The following is a 19,775-nucleotide window of genomic DNA, read 5'->3' on the forward strand; positions in this document are numbered from 1 at the left end:
AAGACTCCTGCCCTCCAGCTAGGTTCAAGATCAATGGAGACAATTTATTTCATGGCATGGGTATTTTCTGAAAGGATTGCAAGAAATATTTTCATAGGAAAAGGATTTACAGGACGTGTAGATAGCATTTGATCAACGTAGAAACTAGTACCAATAGGTTGACTGTCTGATGTGTTACTTAAGTGAATTTCAGTGATAATAAAACAAAAACCCTGAAACAGCTGTATGCAGTTTGTAATAAATAACTCTATAATATTTTTTTTTTTTTGCACTACACACCAGCATTCTGTATGTGCATCTGGCTAATAGGATGAAAAAGAATGAGTTGCATGACCCCATCCACTATCCTGAAATGTGGGATAATCCTCTTATTTTTAGGGTGTATAAAGGAATAAGACATGTGAATTCCTTCTGTTCTAAAAATGCTTTACTGTGATAGAAAATTTTGCAAGAATAACATTAGGAATTTATCTAAATTATGTTATTTGACTGTTACCAAGGTAACTGAGGAAAGAGAGGTTTAGGGTTCTTCAGGTATGACAGATTCAGCTGCAATTCATACTTTCAGAACTTCACTGTAAAGAAACGCCACACACTTTTTATCAACTACCCTTACATATACAGAGATGGAACTTGAATAAATAATGCACAAATGGAACTTGACTACTACAGAGTGCCTGATTTACCTCCTTACCTTCTTTTATGGCATATTACTACCTTTAAAACTAAAGAATGCTGTAACAGAGATGTGGCAGCTGCCATTGCTGACTTGGTTCTTGAAGGTGCACATTCCTTTCTTTAATTATTGGTCAGTCACTGATTCAAAAAAAACATGTGCTTATTAGTTGTCCGAACCCATCACTGGCTGCATACTTGTTCTGGATCGTGACTCATTAAGCAGAGAAACTAGGATGAGAATGGGAAACCAAAGCTTGTTTCCTAAAAACACAGGTCAGCAAAGGCAGTTCTCATGTTTCAATCCCGAGATATTTCCTTCAAATTTTTCCCTAAAACCGATAGATGCATTCTTTAAAATGTCAAAGAAACAAACCCCACAACTCCATATCAGAAATCTCTCAAATTATCCGTCGGCCAGGATACGTTTTACACCTCTGCTATTACAGAGGATGATACAACCTTTCTAGCACAAGAAATCTGACTTCTCATTTCACTTCTAAGAAACTGTAAAATATGTAGGAACTGTGCACTCTGAACCTTATGAAGAAATGTTGCTGAGCATTTCTCTCCTTAGGGTCATTGTTTCAAAACAAGCCAATAGTCATCAGAAGCCCCATGCTGATTTCATAGATAAAAGCTAGGTAGTCATCATGCTTGAGCTATGCAATGTTTTTTCCTTGACCCTTATTCTACAGTTTTAGATATGATCACACACAGATATAAAATACAGTTATTCGAAGAGTTACTTCTTACCCAAGAGCCCACAAAGAGGAATTTATCTCACATTCAACTTAACATTGGGATCACTAAATCTGTCAGAATCCTCATTGGGACTTTTTTTTTTAAACTTACTGCAGACATATATGTTGGGGTTAGCTTTGAAAACAAAGCATTGAATAAAGGCCATTACAGTGAAATCCATCTTGGCAATGACATATCATTTCTGACTTTCCACAATTTTAAATTGAAGAGTAGATGCAACCATTGTATAAATTGCTGATAATCAAGCACAAAGTTTAGGAAAACCCCATATTTGTTCTGGAATGGTCAAGATAGCAGACAAAGTTGTATGACATATACAGTAGATGTGCTTATTACTGCATATCTTAATATTACTTCCCTGTGCAATCCTGCTTATGAAGACTATAGAATTTATGTCTTGACCTAGGGGCACTAAGATGAGACCAATATGTATTGGAAAATCACCACTATTGATTAACAATTGATTGCATCTATGTTAATATCGGCAGCATCTGTAACTTACTACATGAATTATGGGGATCCATGATAGACCCATGCACTGGTATGTTTCAGTAGGAAGTCTGAGGTACTAAAAATTATTGTAAATGCTTGTGGTCAACAGCTTAGTAACAGTGATTCTTTGGTTAAACAAAACTTGTTTACATTGGACTCTTTGTATTTGCCTATATGTTTAAAGTGGTTTTAAAGCCTGGACATGTTTTCCTTAATGTATTCCCTGCATAGTGTTTGTATCCCTGCCTCACTCCCCTTTATACTTACTTAAGTCCCATTTAGATCCAGTGCTGTGCCCGTCTGCAGCAGCTCTTCTTTTCTCTCTCTCTTCTTACAGGAGACTAGGCAGCAATGGGAACCATTGGCTCCCTCCTGTGAGGAGGGAGTGGGTGGGAAGGGCCTAGATACACTGTGTCTATAGTGATCACATGATACCCTGACTGCTCACAGCAGTCAGGTACCGAGATCTGTAACACAGCAGTCATAGGATTGCTCAAGCCTGCAGGTATGCCCCCAAAGGAAGAGGCTTCCTATGGTGGCGCACTAAGAGGAGGAGCCTAAAGCACTGACAGGGGACCCTAGAAAAGGAGGTTAAGAGCCACTCTTTGCAATACAATTGCACAGAGTAAGTATAACATGTTTGCTTTTTTAGAAAAAAACTCACGCAAAATTTACAATGACCAGGCCATTTTTTGCGATACAGCACTGTGTTGCTTTAACTGACAATTGCATGGTTGTGCAACGCTCTACCCAAATAAAATTGATGTAATTTTTTCCCACAAATAGAGCTTTCTTTTGGTGGTATTTTATCACCTCTGGGGTTTTTATTTTTTGCGCTTTAAAAAAAAAAGACAATTTTGAAAAAAAAAACAATATTTTTTACTTTCTGCTATAAAACATACCCAATAAAAAAATGTAGAAAGTCAAATGTCTTCATCAATTTAGGCCAATATGTATTCTGCTACATATTTTTGGTCAAAAAATCCCAATAAGCAATAAGTGTATACTGATTGGTTTGCGCAAAAGTCATAGCATCCACAATCTATAGGACGTATTTATGGATTTATTTTTTGTTTACTAGTATTGGCGGTGATCAGCGATTTTTAGTGGGACTATGACATTGTGGTGGACAAATCTGACACTGAGTGACACTTTTTGGGGACCAGTGACACAAATACAGTGATCAGTGTTAAAAACATTCACTGTCACTGTACAAAATGACACTGGCAGGGAAGGGGTTAACATCAGGGGCAATCAAAGGGTTAAATGTGTCCCTAGGGGTGCTTTATAACTGTGGGGATGTGCTTTGACTAAAGGGAAACAGATCTGTGTTTTTGCTCAGCAGAAACACAAGATCTCCATTTTCCCCTCTGGCAGAACGGCGGTCTGCCTGTTTTACATAAGAAGACCACCATTCTGCCTCTCCACAGAATGATCGGGGGGTTGCGGCAGACATGGCGTCCACTAGACCTGCTGATTGGCTCCTGCTGTGTTCAAGCACAGTGGGAGTGCATGCTTGCCCCCATATTCCATGCACAAAATCACGTACAGGTGCTTTCACACAGGAGGGCCTCCCTTCCACTGTATATCTGTGTGGGGCGGTCCATAAGTGGTTAAATATGAAAATGTTTTAAATTACAGCTAATTGAAAACCATATAAAAAAACAACATACCTTATGATATTGACAGTGTTACTTTTTTTTTTTTTTTTTTTACTAAAGACAAATACACTGATCACTATTTTCCCTAGAGCTTAGTGAAGGAGGTAAAGCTTTTCTGACTTTCATCATTCAATTATGTGTAAGCACCAATTCAGTATTTTTAAATTCACCATTCACATGATTGACTTATTGAAATGTCACTGCATTCACTATGATCTAGGGTATTATTATTATTATTATACATCATTTACATAACGCCAACAGTTTATGCAACACTTTACAATGTATAGGGGGGGGGCAACACAATTACAGTACAGTTCAATACAAAAAGGTACAGGAGGGCCCTGCTCATAGAGCTTACATTCTAAAGGGAGGAGGTGGTGGTACAAAAGGTAATAGTAAATTTTCTTGCAAAGTGAACAGCCTATTTATCCTTAGAAATTCAACCCCAATGTGACAATTCAGCTTTGATAGGAAAAGTCTTCATGCAATAAAATGCATAACTAACTGGATAGCTATTAAGTGAATGCGTTTGAATTTTGTATTCTATAGATTACCAACAAAATAACAGGTTGCTGAAGCACCTATTCTACCGATGTTGCAGACAATCATAATACAACATCTATGTTCACAAAAAAAAAAAAAAAAAAAGAAGAAAACACCCACACAATGTAGTATTTTGTCCAAAAGAAAAGTAATGGATTGTATTTTTTCAGTGAGAACAAAATAAAACAACTTAACGGAGCCATTAAACATCTTTACAGCACAGTTTAAAATAACTATCAGAGGAGAGATTCACAGTCAAATTCATTTGACGAGTTTGCGACAAAGTAATTGCAAACAAAGCTGCATTATTCACAAATGCCTCAATCCAGGCAAGTTTCGGAGTAAATTATCACTCTATGGTGACAGTGGAATAAAAATTTAGCAAAGAAAAAATTTAACAGAGAGCCAAGTTTACTTACTGAATAAGTTTTTTTTTTTGTTTACTTTATATCTTGATTTCAAATATATTTTAGTTGTTTATCTTAAACACAGGGCAAGCTCTGTTCTTCAGAAAATTGTTAGTTCACAGTGCTTTTTAGTAAAGACTGGATCACGTACAGGTACACAATATGACATGCAGTTTATACTGAAATGACAACGTACATTTACAGAAACTAATCTTACCATTCCATCAGATACCTCACAGCAGTTTTCTTGAGCCGCCTGTTTTGGACTGCAGTAAATTGTTATTCGCTGGAGTTCAATCTAAGATAGAAAATAATAAATGGAAATCAAAAATTTCATCACACTAAAAGGGAAGACTGTGGATCTAATTGCATTTCTGAATAGCATACAGAAGACTGATCTGTAGAACTATGCACAGATCCTGTATTCTAGTGACATAGCATATGAGATTTGCCTGTGAAAAAAAAAAACATACATTTACAGGGGAGCCTGTTTCAATGACCAACAGCTCCAGATAAATCTTTTTTTTTTTTTTTACATTTGGTAGTGTAAGTGAGGGTCAAATCCTCTGCCAGTATTTCTATTATTTTGCTCAATATTTAAAATTATTGTTTTTAAAGATTTCTAGTGTGACACTCATACAGAGGTTGTCCTTATCTTATTGCCTATATTAAACAATTGGTCACTTTGTATAAGCCTAACTCAACACAGACCAAGAACTGTTTTTTTACCTATTGCTTGACAGAGACCCTGATCAGTGTGACACTTTCATTCAGGTATAATGATATTCTGTGAATATATTACAATTGATGGGAATAGACTTTGGCATTGACAAATGATGCAAACAAGAGTTGTATAGCTGTTTATTTGTGTAATGGTTAGAAGGCAAGAGAGTCCCCTTTGGCCAGTTATCAGAAAATAGTAAACTGGAAATTGCTTTTAAACACATGGGCCAGTTTATTCTCTTGCTACTTCTGGCTTTATAAACACTACTTACCATGAGGAACATTTTAAACTGCTTAGACAAACTGAATGTACACTTTTTTGTCCCTGTCACTGAGAATTATGCCCACCATAATATAAGTTACATATTAGAATGACATGCTCTTGATATAGCAGGATGTGTACAAATGCAATATCATGTGAAGGTATGTGGCTTTGATGCATGCCAGTTAATTTAGCTATAGACAAGCAGATAATTCTTCAAGCATACTTGACAAATTAAAGAGGTGCCTTCTATGGTTAACACCTTCCTTTTCTCTTCTCATTGGCACTGATGGTGCATTAGCAAAACCCTTTTTCAAGGTGATATTAGTAGGTGAATACATGTATAGGTCTACAAAGAAAGATTTCCCTGTCTGAGGAGGACTTTATCATTGAAGCATTGCACTAGAAGAAGCATAGACTTCTCAGAAGTCACTCCACAAATTTAATTTGGTGACTGTCCTTTGAGTGCTTGAGCGGTTGTTTGTGCAAATGTATAGATCTTTTCATGTGAGCCAGGTAAAGATATGTCGCTTTAGTAAGCTTGCAGTACTTTTACCAGATGATCAGACCTTAAATTGCAAATTAGAGGTCAATATGCATTTTGGTAAGTTGCCAATGTGAAGGGAAACCTCATCAACTCCATATGGCTTATACTATCTCCAGAGAGAAAGCAATATTATTTCCAGCTCATGGGTACATGTAAAGGATAAGTGCATAAGTGAGAATTATCCTTTATAAACTTTATTTACATACATTATGTTTTAAAACTTTAAAATCTGGACATACCTTTTGACATTCCATCACAATGTGTCAAAAAACAGTCACATAAAACATGCCTCATTGCAAGCAAATGGCACTAGCTATTAAAAAGTCAGTCATGTTTATAAAGGATGATTCTAACACTGTGTAAGCGATTATCCTTTACATGTACTTAAGTGCTGGAAGTAGTATTGTTTTCTCCCTGGAGATGGTTGTAGACATACGGAGTTGATGAGGTTTCCTCCACACGGGCAATTTACCAAAGTGCATATTGACCTTTATGATGCAGTCTCAGCATTGATCATCATGTAAGTTTACTTCTTTTTTTTTTTTTTACAATGGATAACAGAAAAGCATTCTGTGCACCAGGTTGAAATAGTGGCACAAGCACTCTAAGACTACCAATGTATATTTTTCTCTGCATGTGTATATGCATCTAATATTGCAAGCAGCTACTACCATTATATATTTTCCCCTTTCACAGGAAATTAGGAAGCCCATAGTATGAACATTTGCATAGATATAACAGGTGGATTACTGATGGAGCAGAATTTTAGAAGTTAATTTCTCTCTATTAAACTGTTAAAATTTTGAACTACTGCAGTTCATAACTAGAATTTGTATACTACAATATTTTAATATTCTTTTATGGAAAGAGACATACACTTCCATGTATATCTGCATGTCTTTTATTTGCTCTGGATAACACATTGTATTGTTTTGTCATATTTTATTTAAGGGATCACTGTACTGTAACCCCCCAAACCATTTTCCTGTGCCCAAAGTTTGCAAATCAGTTTATTTCTATATATGGAAACCAGGGGTGGAAAACTTTTTGAAACTGTTCTTCATAGGTCATTTACTACTGCCATTAGTTTCTCCAATGTACAGTACAGTGCACGCTCTGTTAATCAGAGATAATTGCTGACCAATGTGTATTGTTAGTCTGACACTTTTACGCCAAGTAAGTCTGTATCAACTTACAGAAGACCTAACAGGGTATTTTAACACAGTGTCTAAGAACATTAACCTATATGTTCATTTTCTATGTTAATTATTTCAGTCATTACTGGTTTTGACACAAATTTGTCATATATGTCCACCACGTACTGCACAAGCAAAATCAACATTTGTTGAGCATCTACAAAATTTTAGACAATAGATTGCTGTATATACTTTTCAATGCTGACAGTAGCATATAATTATACTAATCTATTAACTATCATCAATACATGCTGATATTTATGCTACCTTACTCTTCCTGGCAAGGTCAAAGTAAGAGATACATATCCAGTTATAAAACTTTCAGTAATAAAAAGAAAGAAAGAAAGAAAGAGGGAAAGAAAATGCACACTTTTTAGTCTAGTTATTATCCTTTGTTCAGTCAATGTGATTATGCTTTATTCCCTCTTTATTCCCTCTTTGCAACAGTTGAAGTTGTAATTCTGTCTTCATTCGGTTTTAATTTATTTCCCCACTTTTTCACAAGTCATAACAAAAAAAAAACAAATTCTAAAAAAAAATAATCTTAAAATGAAGTACAAATGGAATGAAATGAGACCTTAATTTATAATCTTCTCCCATTAACCACAATGTAAATTACAGGTAAAAAAGGAATCAAAAACTAAATTAGGAGATGCCTACATGTCAGGATAAACATGGGGGACTAGTTAGAGTAGTACTAGTTCCCCATGTTCACTTAAGTGGGCGTGCCATGGTAAAGAGAGGGACTACTAATGTAATACCTTAAGTTCCCTATCATCATCCTTACACAGTTGATGGCTAACAAAAAATTCCAAGATATAGAATGCTATTGAGACTAATAAAGTGATTGTAAACCTTCAGTTTACCCATAATGTACAAGGGTTTAACTCTCCACATAAATGCACTAAGGCCTTTTGGTCATTTGCCTCCCTTAGACCTCATGTGATATGTCTGCAGGAGACTCATTTTACCCCCCACTCCACGCCCACATTCTTTAGTCCTTACTACCCACAAGCTTTTATGACCTCAACCTCCAGTAAACACAGAGGCGTTTTAATAGCTTTCCATCGTACTACTCCTTTCACACTCCTGGCGGAAATTAAGGTCACCGAAAGTGGATACCTTATTTTGACAGGCCTCCTACTAGACATGGAAGTCATAGTTGTATTATATTATGCCCACAACAAAAGTAAATTTCCATTCCTTTTTTTATGGACACTCTAACTATACTTCATATGCTTTTTTAGGCAAATCACCTCAGCTTTCCTCCTCTCCTGCATCCAAATTAACCTTCCAACAACTCTTGCATCACTTTTCTTTATTAGATTCTTGGAGGGAACATTATTCTGCCAGACACCAATACATCCACTATTCATACCCCCCCCCCAAAATGTTTTCACAAATAGATCACATTGTCACAGATCAGCTGCGGAGCTGATCTGTGTCTCACCTTTACTGCTGTAGGTTAGCTGGCACCTGTTGTTCCACTAGCTGGTGTTCAGCTATGTGCACTCTGCAGCTATGGCTGTCGCCGCCCCTCACCTGTTGCCTAATATATGTTTCCTTCCTGCTACTTCCTTTCCAGCCCCTCGTGTGCTTCTCTAAATCCCTTTCAAACCAGCTACTGCTTGCTTGAGCAACATTTGTTTCTGAGCTCCCTTTGTGTAACCAGTTTTACCTGACCTCTTGTGAACTGATCTCTTGTGTACCGCCCCGGCTTGTTCTGATTATGTTGTCTGCAGCCTGCCCTGACCTTGGCTTACTATCCGGCTCTCCTTTGCTTCATCCATCCATCCATCCTTGTCTAACAGTGTCTTCTGGTACTTCCCTAGCGAGCAGGGTGAACCTGCTGGCTGGCCCTTAGACTCCACACCCTGGGGGATCCTGTGTCACCTGCTCGCCTGTGGGCTCAATGTAAGTAGTACCGTGACACACAGATTCCTTACTATAGGATCCTACCTCTTGTGCATGTCTTCCACCATACACCCATTTCCCTGGACCGATCATAGTTCTGTCATCACTGTTCAATCATCATTGGTGCCTACCTCCAATGATTCCACCTGGTATATCAACAACAGCATGTTAACTAATCATGCTCATTGCCAAGACATAGCACTTAAAAACTATAGAACAGCTAATTGCACGTCAGATGTATCTCCACATTATTATGTGGCTCAACTAGCCACTCTTCTGAAATTGTACACCCTCTTCTGAAATCCCCCTCTGGGTGGCCCTAAAATCAGTCGACTGTGACCCTTTATCTGTGGCTTACCTTCTTTGACTCCATTCTTTAGACCACCGGACCTTAATCAACCCAGTTACTCGACACTCTACAGCTCTTTGGGACCGACTTAAAACTTGTTACAACCTCAAATCCACAGGCAATCCCCTACTTTCTTTCCCTGCGTGTTAACCCTTTTTCTTAGGGCTCATGCATTTATGACACACACATGAGTTTTTCCGTTGCCTCCAACTTTAACATTTCTTTAATCCATTCATCCCTAAGGGCTTCTCTGACCCATCAATGTCCCTCTTTGAATGCACCTGCAAAAGTGATCCACATAGGAGAGGCCCCGTCTCAGACCTGTACTCTCTTCCTTTTGGAATCTGCCAATACCCCTCATCCATACACCTCTACATGGGAAAGAGACTTAGGTGGTAATCTAAATTTGACTGATTGGTCTTTTATCTGGCAACCCAACAAATCTCCTTCCCTCAATATCGTAGCTTTGGAAACTAATTATAAGGTATTGACCCACTGGTACCTGGTTCCCACCAAGATGATGATATATGTTCCACAATACTCCCTACTTCTGGTGCGCATCTGCACAATTGGGGAGAATGTCCCACAACTAAAACCTTTTGGTCCAACATATTTACAATTATATCCACCCTTTTTGAACATACACTCCCCCGACCTGACAGTGGCTCAATTAAATAAAAATAAATACATTTGACAGCTCACAAATTCAAATTACTCCCGCAGCTCACCACAGCAGCTAAACAAATCATGGAAATCCCCCAACCTATGCGTATTGGCAGTTAAACATAAAATCACCCAAGCAATGATCCATGCCAAAATAGAGGTTTGAGGGGCTTTGGAGTCCATGGGTAAAATACATCCTCCGTGCTAATTTTGAATAGTCGCTACTTTTACTTTGATTACTAGCCCACTTCTCTAACTAATGCAATAGTAAAGCCCACCCCCCACCCCACATATCCTCACCCTCTCTACCCCCTTACTTTTTTTTAATCTTTTCAGCTCCAACGTTTCCCCCTTTTTTTTTTCTCCTATCCAACCTCAGCCCAACTACAGAAGCTTCAGATTTTACCTCAAAAGTTATGAGCTTATTATCTCTTAAGCTTTTCACCTTCCCCATTTTTTTAAATATTTTATAATTAGTGACTTTCCTGAGGAACACATCTGACTATATCATTTGGTAGCTGTGAGTTACCTAACCTCTGGTTTATTCAGTTTCTATATAAACTTTAGGTATACCAAGATAACACTATCTTAAATTTATAGCTTCCTTCCCCTATCTTCTATGTGCTAAGTGCAAATGTGTTAACACAATGACTATCACCTGTTATTGATATTCCACATTTCAAATGTATTACTTTATAACTCCATACACTTTTATTTTTATTTCATTCTAGTGCTCAAAAAAAAAAACTGTTTAAAAAAAAAAAAAACGTTTTCATGTTTTTGTCATGTTACGATTATGCACTCTTATTGGTTCTCCTTTTTCTATTCAATAAAAAAATTGTACAAAAAAAAAAAAAAAAACCTTTCCTATTTAGAACCACTTTAAGTTCAATAAATGATGCTATTGCATAAAAATGCTGCTGCCCAAAAAAAAAGCAAATGCTTAGTCAGCAATAAACTTAGATGGTATAAATGCAAATCATTTCTATAAGCATAAGTTTTCTTTAATATACATATGTTAGCGGACATATGAAATATAATTTCAGTCTCCATTTTCTAGGCTTAGTTTTGTAAGGAATAAATGTACCTCTAGTTAACATGGTGAGGTGCAGGAAAGACAGCTTTGGGAGTCACAGAGATTTAATGATGCAGTGAAACATCATAAAGTATATATTTAAACATTCATTCACTTAGGGAGCTGGAAAGACTTATCTTGTTATTTATTGCTGCACTGCCTCTTATTGCTCATGTCTGTGCTATAAACACTGTGTGAAAAGCAACAAATAATATGTGTGTGTCCACTTTCTACATCTGATAGAATACTACTGGGTTATAATTTATCAGTGACAGTAATAGCAGGCGAGGTGGGAGATGAATATTCAGTGCCAGGAATGTTGACTCAAGAACTGCAGCCTTGATCAATGAGCAACAGAGTTTATGCCTTAGCATAACATTGCGCATGCTATTTATGCCTATTTGCAGCTCACATTAGATGATGTTGTGTGTATATATCATGTGACTTTTTACACTCTAGTTTATTTTTCTTTTGGATTGAGAGTTTTAACACCCGTTTTCATAAAAACATTATAAAAGGGTTTGTGGTCACTTTATTTGTAGACCACAATGGTAAAATTATCACCGGGTCGGCAGGTCTGTGGTTAAATTAGATGTGGGTGATTTACCAAATTATTAACTTTTTTGAGCAAGTTCAGAAGGATTAAAATGATAAAAACAAAAGGAATTAAATTTACATGCAGTTGAATGAATGTAGTAAATATGGCTTCACTAGACAAAATAAAAAGTAAACCTTTTTAATAGATCAACAATAAAATGTACACCAGTTTCCCACCTGAGTTATGGAAATCAGAGAAATAAAAAAGGAAAACAAATAAATTGGTAAAATGACTTTAATTATACTGAATGTATTTCTGAAAATGTATTCAAAGTTGGACTAACACTTTAAAATCCATTAGTGTAATATGCTGTTAATGGCTAATGGTTTTCAGGTGCACGTCAGCCTGCAAGGCAGTAGTTACTTTTAAGATAATACATTTGTTTCCCCTGTATTACACTTATTATACTTTAATTTCTGACTTTCTGCAATTATTAATTCATTATCAATCAACGTATCCATTATAAAGCATTCTAAGTAGAATGTGAAGGCATAGACTATATTAAAATAAATTGTCCTTTTATCTACATGTTTAAAGCAACTCTACTTAAGAATCCATACAGATTAGGAAAGTTTGTAAAAACACGGCTGCACTGGTTTATGCTCATTCTATGGAGAAAGTATGATTATTTCTGTATAAAGAAATATCTTAACCGCATCAGCTCCAGAAGATTTTAGCCACCTTCATGACCAGGCCATTTTTTTTCGATTCTGCACTGCACTATTTTAACTGGTAATTGCACAGTCATGCAATGCTATACACAAACAATAGTTATATAATTTTTTTTATTACAAATAGAACTTTCTTTTGGTGATATTTGACCACCCCTAGGTTTTTTTGTGTTATAAATGATATTATTATAATAATAATATTTTTTACTTTCTGCTATAAAACATATCTAATTAAAAAAAATCGAATTTCTTCACACATTTAAGCCAAAATGTATTCTGCTACATGTCTTTGGAAAAAAAAAAAAAAGTCCCAATAAGTATATATTGATTGGTTTACATGAAAGTTATAGCAGCTACAGACTTTGATATACTGGAATTTTTGTTTTTTTATAATAGTAATGGCTATTCATCAGTGACTTATAATGGGACGGTGGGCAGTCTGACACTAATTGACAATTTGTGGGAACTGACTAACTGCCACTGACATCTCCAGTGACACTAATACAGTGATCAGTGCTAATCATATACACTGACACTGTACTAATGACACTGGCTTGGAAGTGGTTAACATCTGGGACAATCAAAGGGTTAAATGTATGCCTAACTAAGTTTACTGTGTGGACAGTGTGGTGCTTTTACTGAGCACTGTGCCCATTTTTATTCCCTGCTTTGCATATATATATATATGTGATTCTGTGCAGCAGGCCCACACTGTAGCAGTAAAGCTGCAGTGTGTGGTTGGCATATCATAACAAAGATATGACTACTATTGAATTGTTGTATTAGTATAAAGTAATAGGGGTATATATTTTGCATACAATAACTTGCCAAACATTTTGTGCCTAGTTCTGTTATGAAGAATATCTTACCTACTTAAGCCCCGGACCATTTTTCTGGCCAAAGACCAGAGCACTTTTTGTGGTTCGGCACTGTGTCACTTTAACTGACAATTTCAAGGTTGTGCAACATGGCTCCCAAACAAAATTGATGTCCTTTTTTCCCCACAAATAGAGCTTTCCTTTGGTGGTATTTGATCACCCCTGTGGTTTTTATTTTTTGTGCTATAAACAAAAAAAGCGATAATTTTGAAAAAAAAAAACTAATTTTTTATTTTACATTTTGTTATAATAAATATCCCCCAAAAATATATAAAACACTTTTTTTCCTCAGTTTCAGCCAATACGTATTCTTCTACATATTTTTGGTTAAACCCAAAAAATTGCAATAAGCGTTTATTGATTGGTTTGCGCAAAAGTTATAGCGTTTACAAATAGGGGATCTTTTTATGGCATTTTTTTCATATTTTTTTTTTACTAGTAATGGCAACAATCTGCGATTATTATCATGACTGCTACATTATGGCGGACACATTGGACATTTTTGACACAATTTTGGGACCATTGTCATTTATACAGCAATCAGTGCTATACAAATGCACTGATTCCTTGTGTAATTGGCAGGGGCATTGTAAGGGTTAAGTATGTCCTGGGGAGTGATTCTAACTGTGGGGAGCGTGGCTATGTGTGACACATCACTGATCTCTGCTCCCGATCTGTGATCGGGAGCAGAGATCAGTGACACTGTCACTAGGCAGAACGGGGAGATGCTTGTTTACATTAGCATCTCCCCATTCTTTCTCTCCGTGAGGCGATCGAGGATATCCCCTGCGGCATGAATGCGATGGCACGGCAGGGACGTATGCCCATTTGCCCAGCAGCGCCATTCTGCCAACGTACATCGGTGTGTGCTGGTCGGGAACCGGTTAAGGTCAAAAACTGGTAAAGCAATATCTTCATATCAGTTTTAAACAGTTTTGAAAGACTTTAAAGTCAAACTGCTGCTATAAATAACACTCTTTATTTAGTAAACACTTCCCATCTGGCTTATAGCAAAATGATAGCCTGGCAGGAATTTTGTTGATCCGGGTTGATGTCATATGATGTCCTTCCTAGTCGTGCCTGGGGCCAGGCTGCAGCACAATCTATAACTGATTATGTGACAAAGCCGATGACTGATCAGTGTATTGGCCCGCTGTCAGTACCATGTGATCGCTATAACCAATCACAGCAGTTCACATGACAAGTGTAAACAATGGATGGCTTCCTTTCATGCCAGCCATTGTGTAAAATTGTGCTTCTAGCTATGATTGGTTACAGTGATCACATGGTACAGGCAGGGCCAATCACAGCCCATATGTTCCATGTGATTGTCTGTGGCCAATCACAACAAAACACACTGAATGAATCAGTTTCATTCAGTAAAAATGGTTGCTTATACCAAAGTGAAATGCACTTGTATAAACAATCATAATGTGTAAAAATAAATACTAATCACTTCCCCAGAGCAGTACAGTTATTATGGTAACACTGTATTGCTCTGGTCAACGTGTGTTAAAACAAAAAAATAAAAGATTAAAAAGGAAAAAAAGCAAAACATTGTTAATGTTTTTTTATTCTACAATCACCAGTCAGAATCACTGATTACCACCACACCCGTTGTTTCCCAAGGCAGCTGGCTGCTGCTGCTGCTGCTGTGTTTCCACAGCGCTGCTCATGGTGGTTTTTTATGGGATTTTGGTAAATTTTTTGTATTCTAGTGAGATGGTGACTCGGGCCGGCGGTGTGGCTCACTGTTCCATCCCCGGGTGTTGATAGTAACTCAGGCTGGCGGTGGGGGGCTGCTGCCTTCGAGCTCCCTGCTGTCCGCTCCCGCTACCGATCGAACTCCACTGGTGTACTGCACTGGTGATGGTATGTGAACATTCTGTGTTTTTCTTTTTTCCCGCCGGGAGAAAATAGTGATTATTGCTAGAGGCTATAGTAGCAATCTGGCAGGCTGGTTGTACCCAAGTTGATCTGTCAATCAACTGAACTGGTTCGAATCTTGACCAGTTCAGCAGGAAGTAGGAGATTTGAACCATGTATGGCTGGTCTTAATGAATGTGGTGATGTTTCACTCTGCAAAGAATACCCAATCACATGAAGGATTTTTTTTTTTGCTGCAGGTGTCCAGTTAGTGAGGTTCCCCCTCACTTCCTGTCCCAGAGACAAATGACTCTCTACAGCTTAATTGTATACACTTTAAAAAAAAATGATATGTAAAATATATGAAGACACCCATCTTTTCTGATTATGGTGTGTGTCCTGTTTAATAGTGTCACAGTGACAGTGGATTACCTTCTCTTTTTTTTTCTCTTTATGCAAGCTTTCCAGTCTATTGTATGAATACAATTTACTGTCAGGCTTATTAAACAATACAGTCAATGAGCAAACTTGTACTGCACCTATAACAAACAATAAAAACTATATTGGACTAGTCTGGCATCAGTATAGTGAATTCTCATTGGTTGCTATAAGTAACTGCATTTGAGTCTTTGCAGTATTTATGAAATATGACCAAGTATAGCAAATTCATTTTAACTACAGTAGTAGTTAGTCATCAAGCAAGGATACTGACATGCAGTCACCGGATAGGGAGAAACAATCTACAAATCTGTTCATTTTATAAGATCATGAAAATATGGAGCAGCAGGCATTATTCTCATGAAAGCTGGTAAATGTAATAATATGATCAACACTGCCAATGACGAGCAGAGGGCAGAGAGCACACTTCTTAGTCAGTCATATTTGTTCTGGGAGTTACAAATTACATTAAACATATGAGTAAATATAGACATCTAGAATTTACAATAAATTACACCTTCCCTTTTAATGTCTACAGAGTGAGAAGATCAATCCAGACACAGAGGGAATGACTGTGAACATGAGTATGTAAGTACTGTAAGTACTGCAATCAACACCTGCATGACATTGCTAATTACATGCATTGTGATGTGCTCTTGCTGACCATGGGAACAAACAAGCTAATGTGTTTAAGTCAAATAATTATGATATTATTGAAACTTACCCTTTTGCCAATGCCCATTTATCCTTGCAAAGTAGAATATACTAACATGACTATTTATGTCATAGTAACATAAACTTGCTCTCTGTAATTTTGATGTGTTATGGCTCATTAGTTGTAAAAAAAAGCTTCTCATTACATATATTGTATATAATTTGATATATATTCAGAAAGCATTTACAGAAGACAGCAGCATGTCATTAACAACAGCTGTGAGCTTTCTGGAGAGTCAATCTCTTAGATTCAGGCTAGAGCGATTACATCACAATCTACCTTACTATGTAATAATGGGCATGACAAATATCATATAGCAAAAGGCAAAAAGTAAACTTAACTGACTCTGTACATTTTTCATATATCAATAACTGGATCAGAGATATAATTAGGCACATAATACAACACAAGTCAGTTACCATGTTCTTATGTTTTCATGTTGTTTTAATCAATATTGTCAGATTTCCTGGAAAAAAAGCGAAGTTGTTCATTTATTGTTTAACATGCTTGCCATCAGATCACAAGATGCTTGTTGACCTGTTCATACTTTAGCATGTCATTTATAATCTTCTCTGCTGGTTTAATACTATAGCCAAGCAATTGTTTCCGTCAAGCCGTGGCCATTTGTCTCTATCAAGCCATGGCCATTAGCAATGCTGGAATGAAACATGAAATCTAAAGAACAACTGGGAATTCAACCAACACTCTTATGATTAACCATGCGCATTCCTTCGTTTAGTAATATAAATGTGTCAAGGTTTACATATTTGTGCCAGCTTGGCACAAATGGTAGCACAAATATATATTTTGGGGAGGGAGGTGATTATAAGCAAACTGCAGCAGTATTTTCCAGCCAGTGGCAAACATAGGGGGTTTGATTTACTAAAAGGCAAAAAGACAGTGCACTTTTCAAATGCAGTTGCAGTCATTATCCCCACCCCATCCTTCACCGCATACATTAAGCATTAAGAAAATAAGTGCAATTGCACTTGCTAAGTGCACTGTCTATTCCCCTTTAGTAAATCAACCCCACAGATTCCTACAGTCCCAGATAATGACAATGTTCCAATTTGTACTGATCTGAGCTACTTAGTCCATTCAAATGAAGCACTTTTACTTCTAGTAATAATAAATACACAGCATAGTCAGTAACATGTGATGAAAACTCCAGGTGGGACCCAGCAATACAACTTCGGAATGTATATCTCGATATATTATACAAATTACCTACCTACCTGTGATTTCCAGTGAGACTTTACATTGTGACTTTGATGTGACTTCTGGTGGCTTTGATGTGACTTTGGATGGGTACGATTCGGATGTGATTCATGGTCAAGGAGTGGGCAACCGCAACATCCTTAACAACCAGTGAATAGCGGGTTGTAAAGGAGTGGGTGGCCGACGCATTCTTAACAACCTATGACTCGTCAGCTGTCAGTGGAATTTCCTGCTAACAGCTAAGTATAAACAAAAGGATGCCTGGATTAAGGGGGAAAGCTTTGGGGTAGGGGGCTCCCCCCAAAGCACCTTGTCCCCATGTTGATAAGGAGGAGGGCCTAGAACCAGGGTTGTGGGATTGCAGGGGTTGAATTATCAGAATCTAGAAGCCCCCTTAAAAAGGGGGCCCTTGGATCTCATCCCATATGAATGAGCATGGGGTAAATAGTACCCCTACTCATTCACAATAAAGACAGGATCCATCATCAATCACAATATACGCTACTCTTTCGACCCCCTTAAAAAAAAAGGTCCGCACTCAATGCTTGCTCCCACTGACTGAGAGCCCAGCTTCGTAGCTGCCGCTAAATAAATTAGGGGAGGGGTCAGCGCGTGACCTTGCCCCTTGTGAAGTCATTGACCAGGCATGCCGGGTTGATGATATCATAATTTGTATGTTTCAGCCCGTGTACCAAAGCCTGTGTATCAGGCTTTAGCGACCTAAGCATGTTGGAACAAGTCTTCTTTAGTCTTCCTGAAAAGAGAAATGGCTGATAAATAAGGCAGAGAAATTTCATTTTGGTGAGCTGGAGTAGGACAGAGGGATAGAAGAACAATGCCCTGCTAGAAGTCAAAGGGAGAAACTACCTTAGGCAAGTGGTAAGTCCTGAGCCTTAACAGTACCTTGTTCTTATGCAAAATCAGAAGGGTTACTTGCAGGATAAGGCCACTAGTTTAGGCATCCACCTCACAGAGATGATGGCTAAGTGAATGTTGAATGTTTCTAAAGTGTTCAAATGGAGGTTTCTGAAGTCACAGGGGGTACAAATGGGGTAGCTACATGGGAGACCCCCTGCACATAGGTCTTAATTAAAGAGTGAGAGGCAAACAGACTCTGAAATAGAATAGAAAAGGCACAACCATGACCCTTGATAGTGCTGAGAGCCAAATGCTGGTTAAGACTCAAATATATTAAAAAGAGGATTTGTTCCACAGAGAAATTTGTGAGGTGGAAGCCCCAAGACTCAAAGTGAAGTATGATGTCAGTGATAGATTTTGCAAGAAGTGACCTTGCTTTTAGTAGCACAGAAATTTCAGAGATGCCCCTCAAAATCCAGGCTTCAAAAGCCATGCTGTTAAAGTTAGAGACATGAAGTAGGATGACAACGCAAACCTTGTGACAGAAGATCTTGTTGATCAGTTGCTGGGTGTGCCGATCCCATTTAGCCACCAGAGCATCCACTGCTTGCACTATAAGATATTTGTACTTGTTCAAATTACTGTTGAACCTAGAGACCAGAAAGTTCACATCTAGCATCCCTGACCTGGGGACACGGGTCATGGAACACCTCAGGGTGTAAGGACCACTCCACTAGGCCCAGGCACTGCTAGCTAGGGAAGACTGTCTGAATGCCTGGAATGTACAAGGCTGGCAAGGCTGGAATGTGAAGTTCTTCCCAGGACAAGATTTACCTACAATAAATAGTCAGAGGCTGCAGAAACAGCCAAATCACCCAGAGCTCCAGAATGTTGATACAGATGAGACTCCCCTCATAAGCAAGTCACCTGCATCAACAGGATGCCTAGGACTCCTCCTTAGCCCAAAAGACGTCCATGCTGACTGTTCCCTCAACAGAAAGTCTTTTAAGTATTCAACAATGGGGATGTCACGACAGCGCAGCAGGGCTAGTGGTGGGGCCAGCAACTTGATGAATACCAGAGCTGCAAACTAGAGACTGAAGGGCAAGGCCACAAATTGGTTGTGCAAGGACCCCACAGAAAAGTGTAGGAATCGCTTATGTGATAGAAAGTTGGGGACATGTAGATAAGCATCTAAATCGAGAAAGTCAATCCAGTAAAAAGAGGAGCTGACAGGTTTGGTAGATTCCATGCAGAA

The 19,775-nt window shown here is 37.8% G+C and overlaps 1 protein-coding gene across 3 annotated transcripts in view; it reads right to left on the reverse strand.

Moving 5' to 3' along the window:
• COL19A1 (collagen type XIX alpha 1 chain) overlaps window positions 1–19,775 on the reverse strand; it is a 1,105,372-nt gene that overhangs the window by 817,488 nt on the left and 268,109 nt on the right. For all 3 annotated transcript variants that reach the window (XM_077487416.1, XM_077487415.1, XM_077487417.1), the window contains exon 7: window positions 4,764–4,844. In XM_077487416.1, the coding sequence (XP_077343542.1) occupies window positions 4,764–4,844 (81 nt within the window). The remainder of the gene's footprint in view (window positions 1–4,763; window positions 4,845–19,775) is intronic.

Source organism: Lithobates pipiens, unplaced genomic scaffold, assembly GCF_037356315.1.
Source record: "Lithobates pipiens isolate NorthernLeopardFrog02 unplaced genomic scaffold, aLitPip1_a1.2 Scaffold_18, whole genome shotgun sequence".
NCBI lineage: Eukaryota > Metazoa > Chordata > Amphibia > Anura > Ranidae > Lithobates > Lithobates pipiens.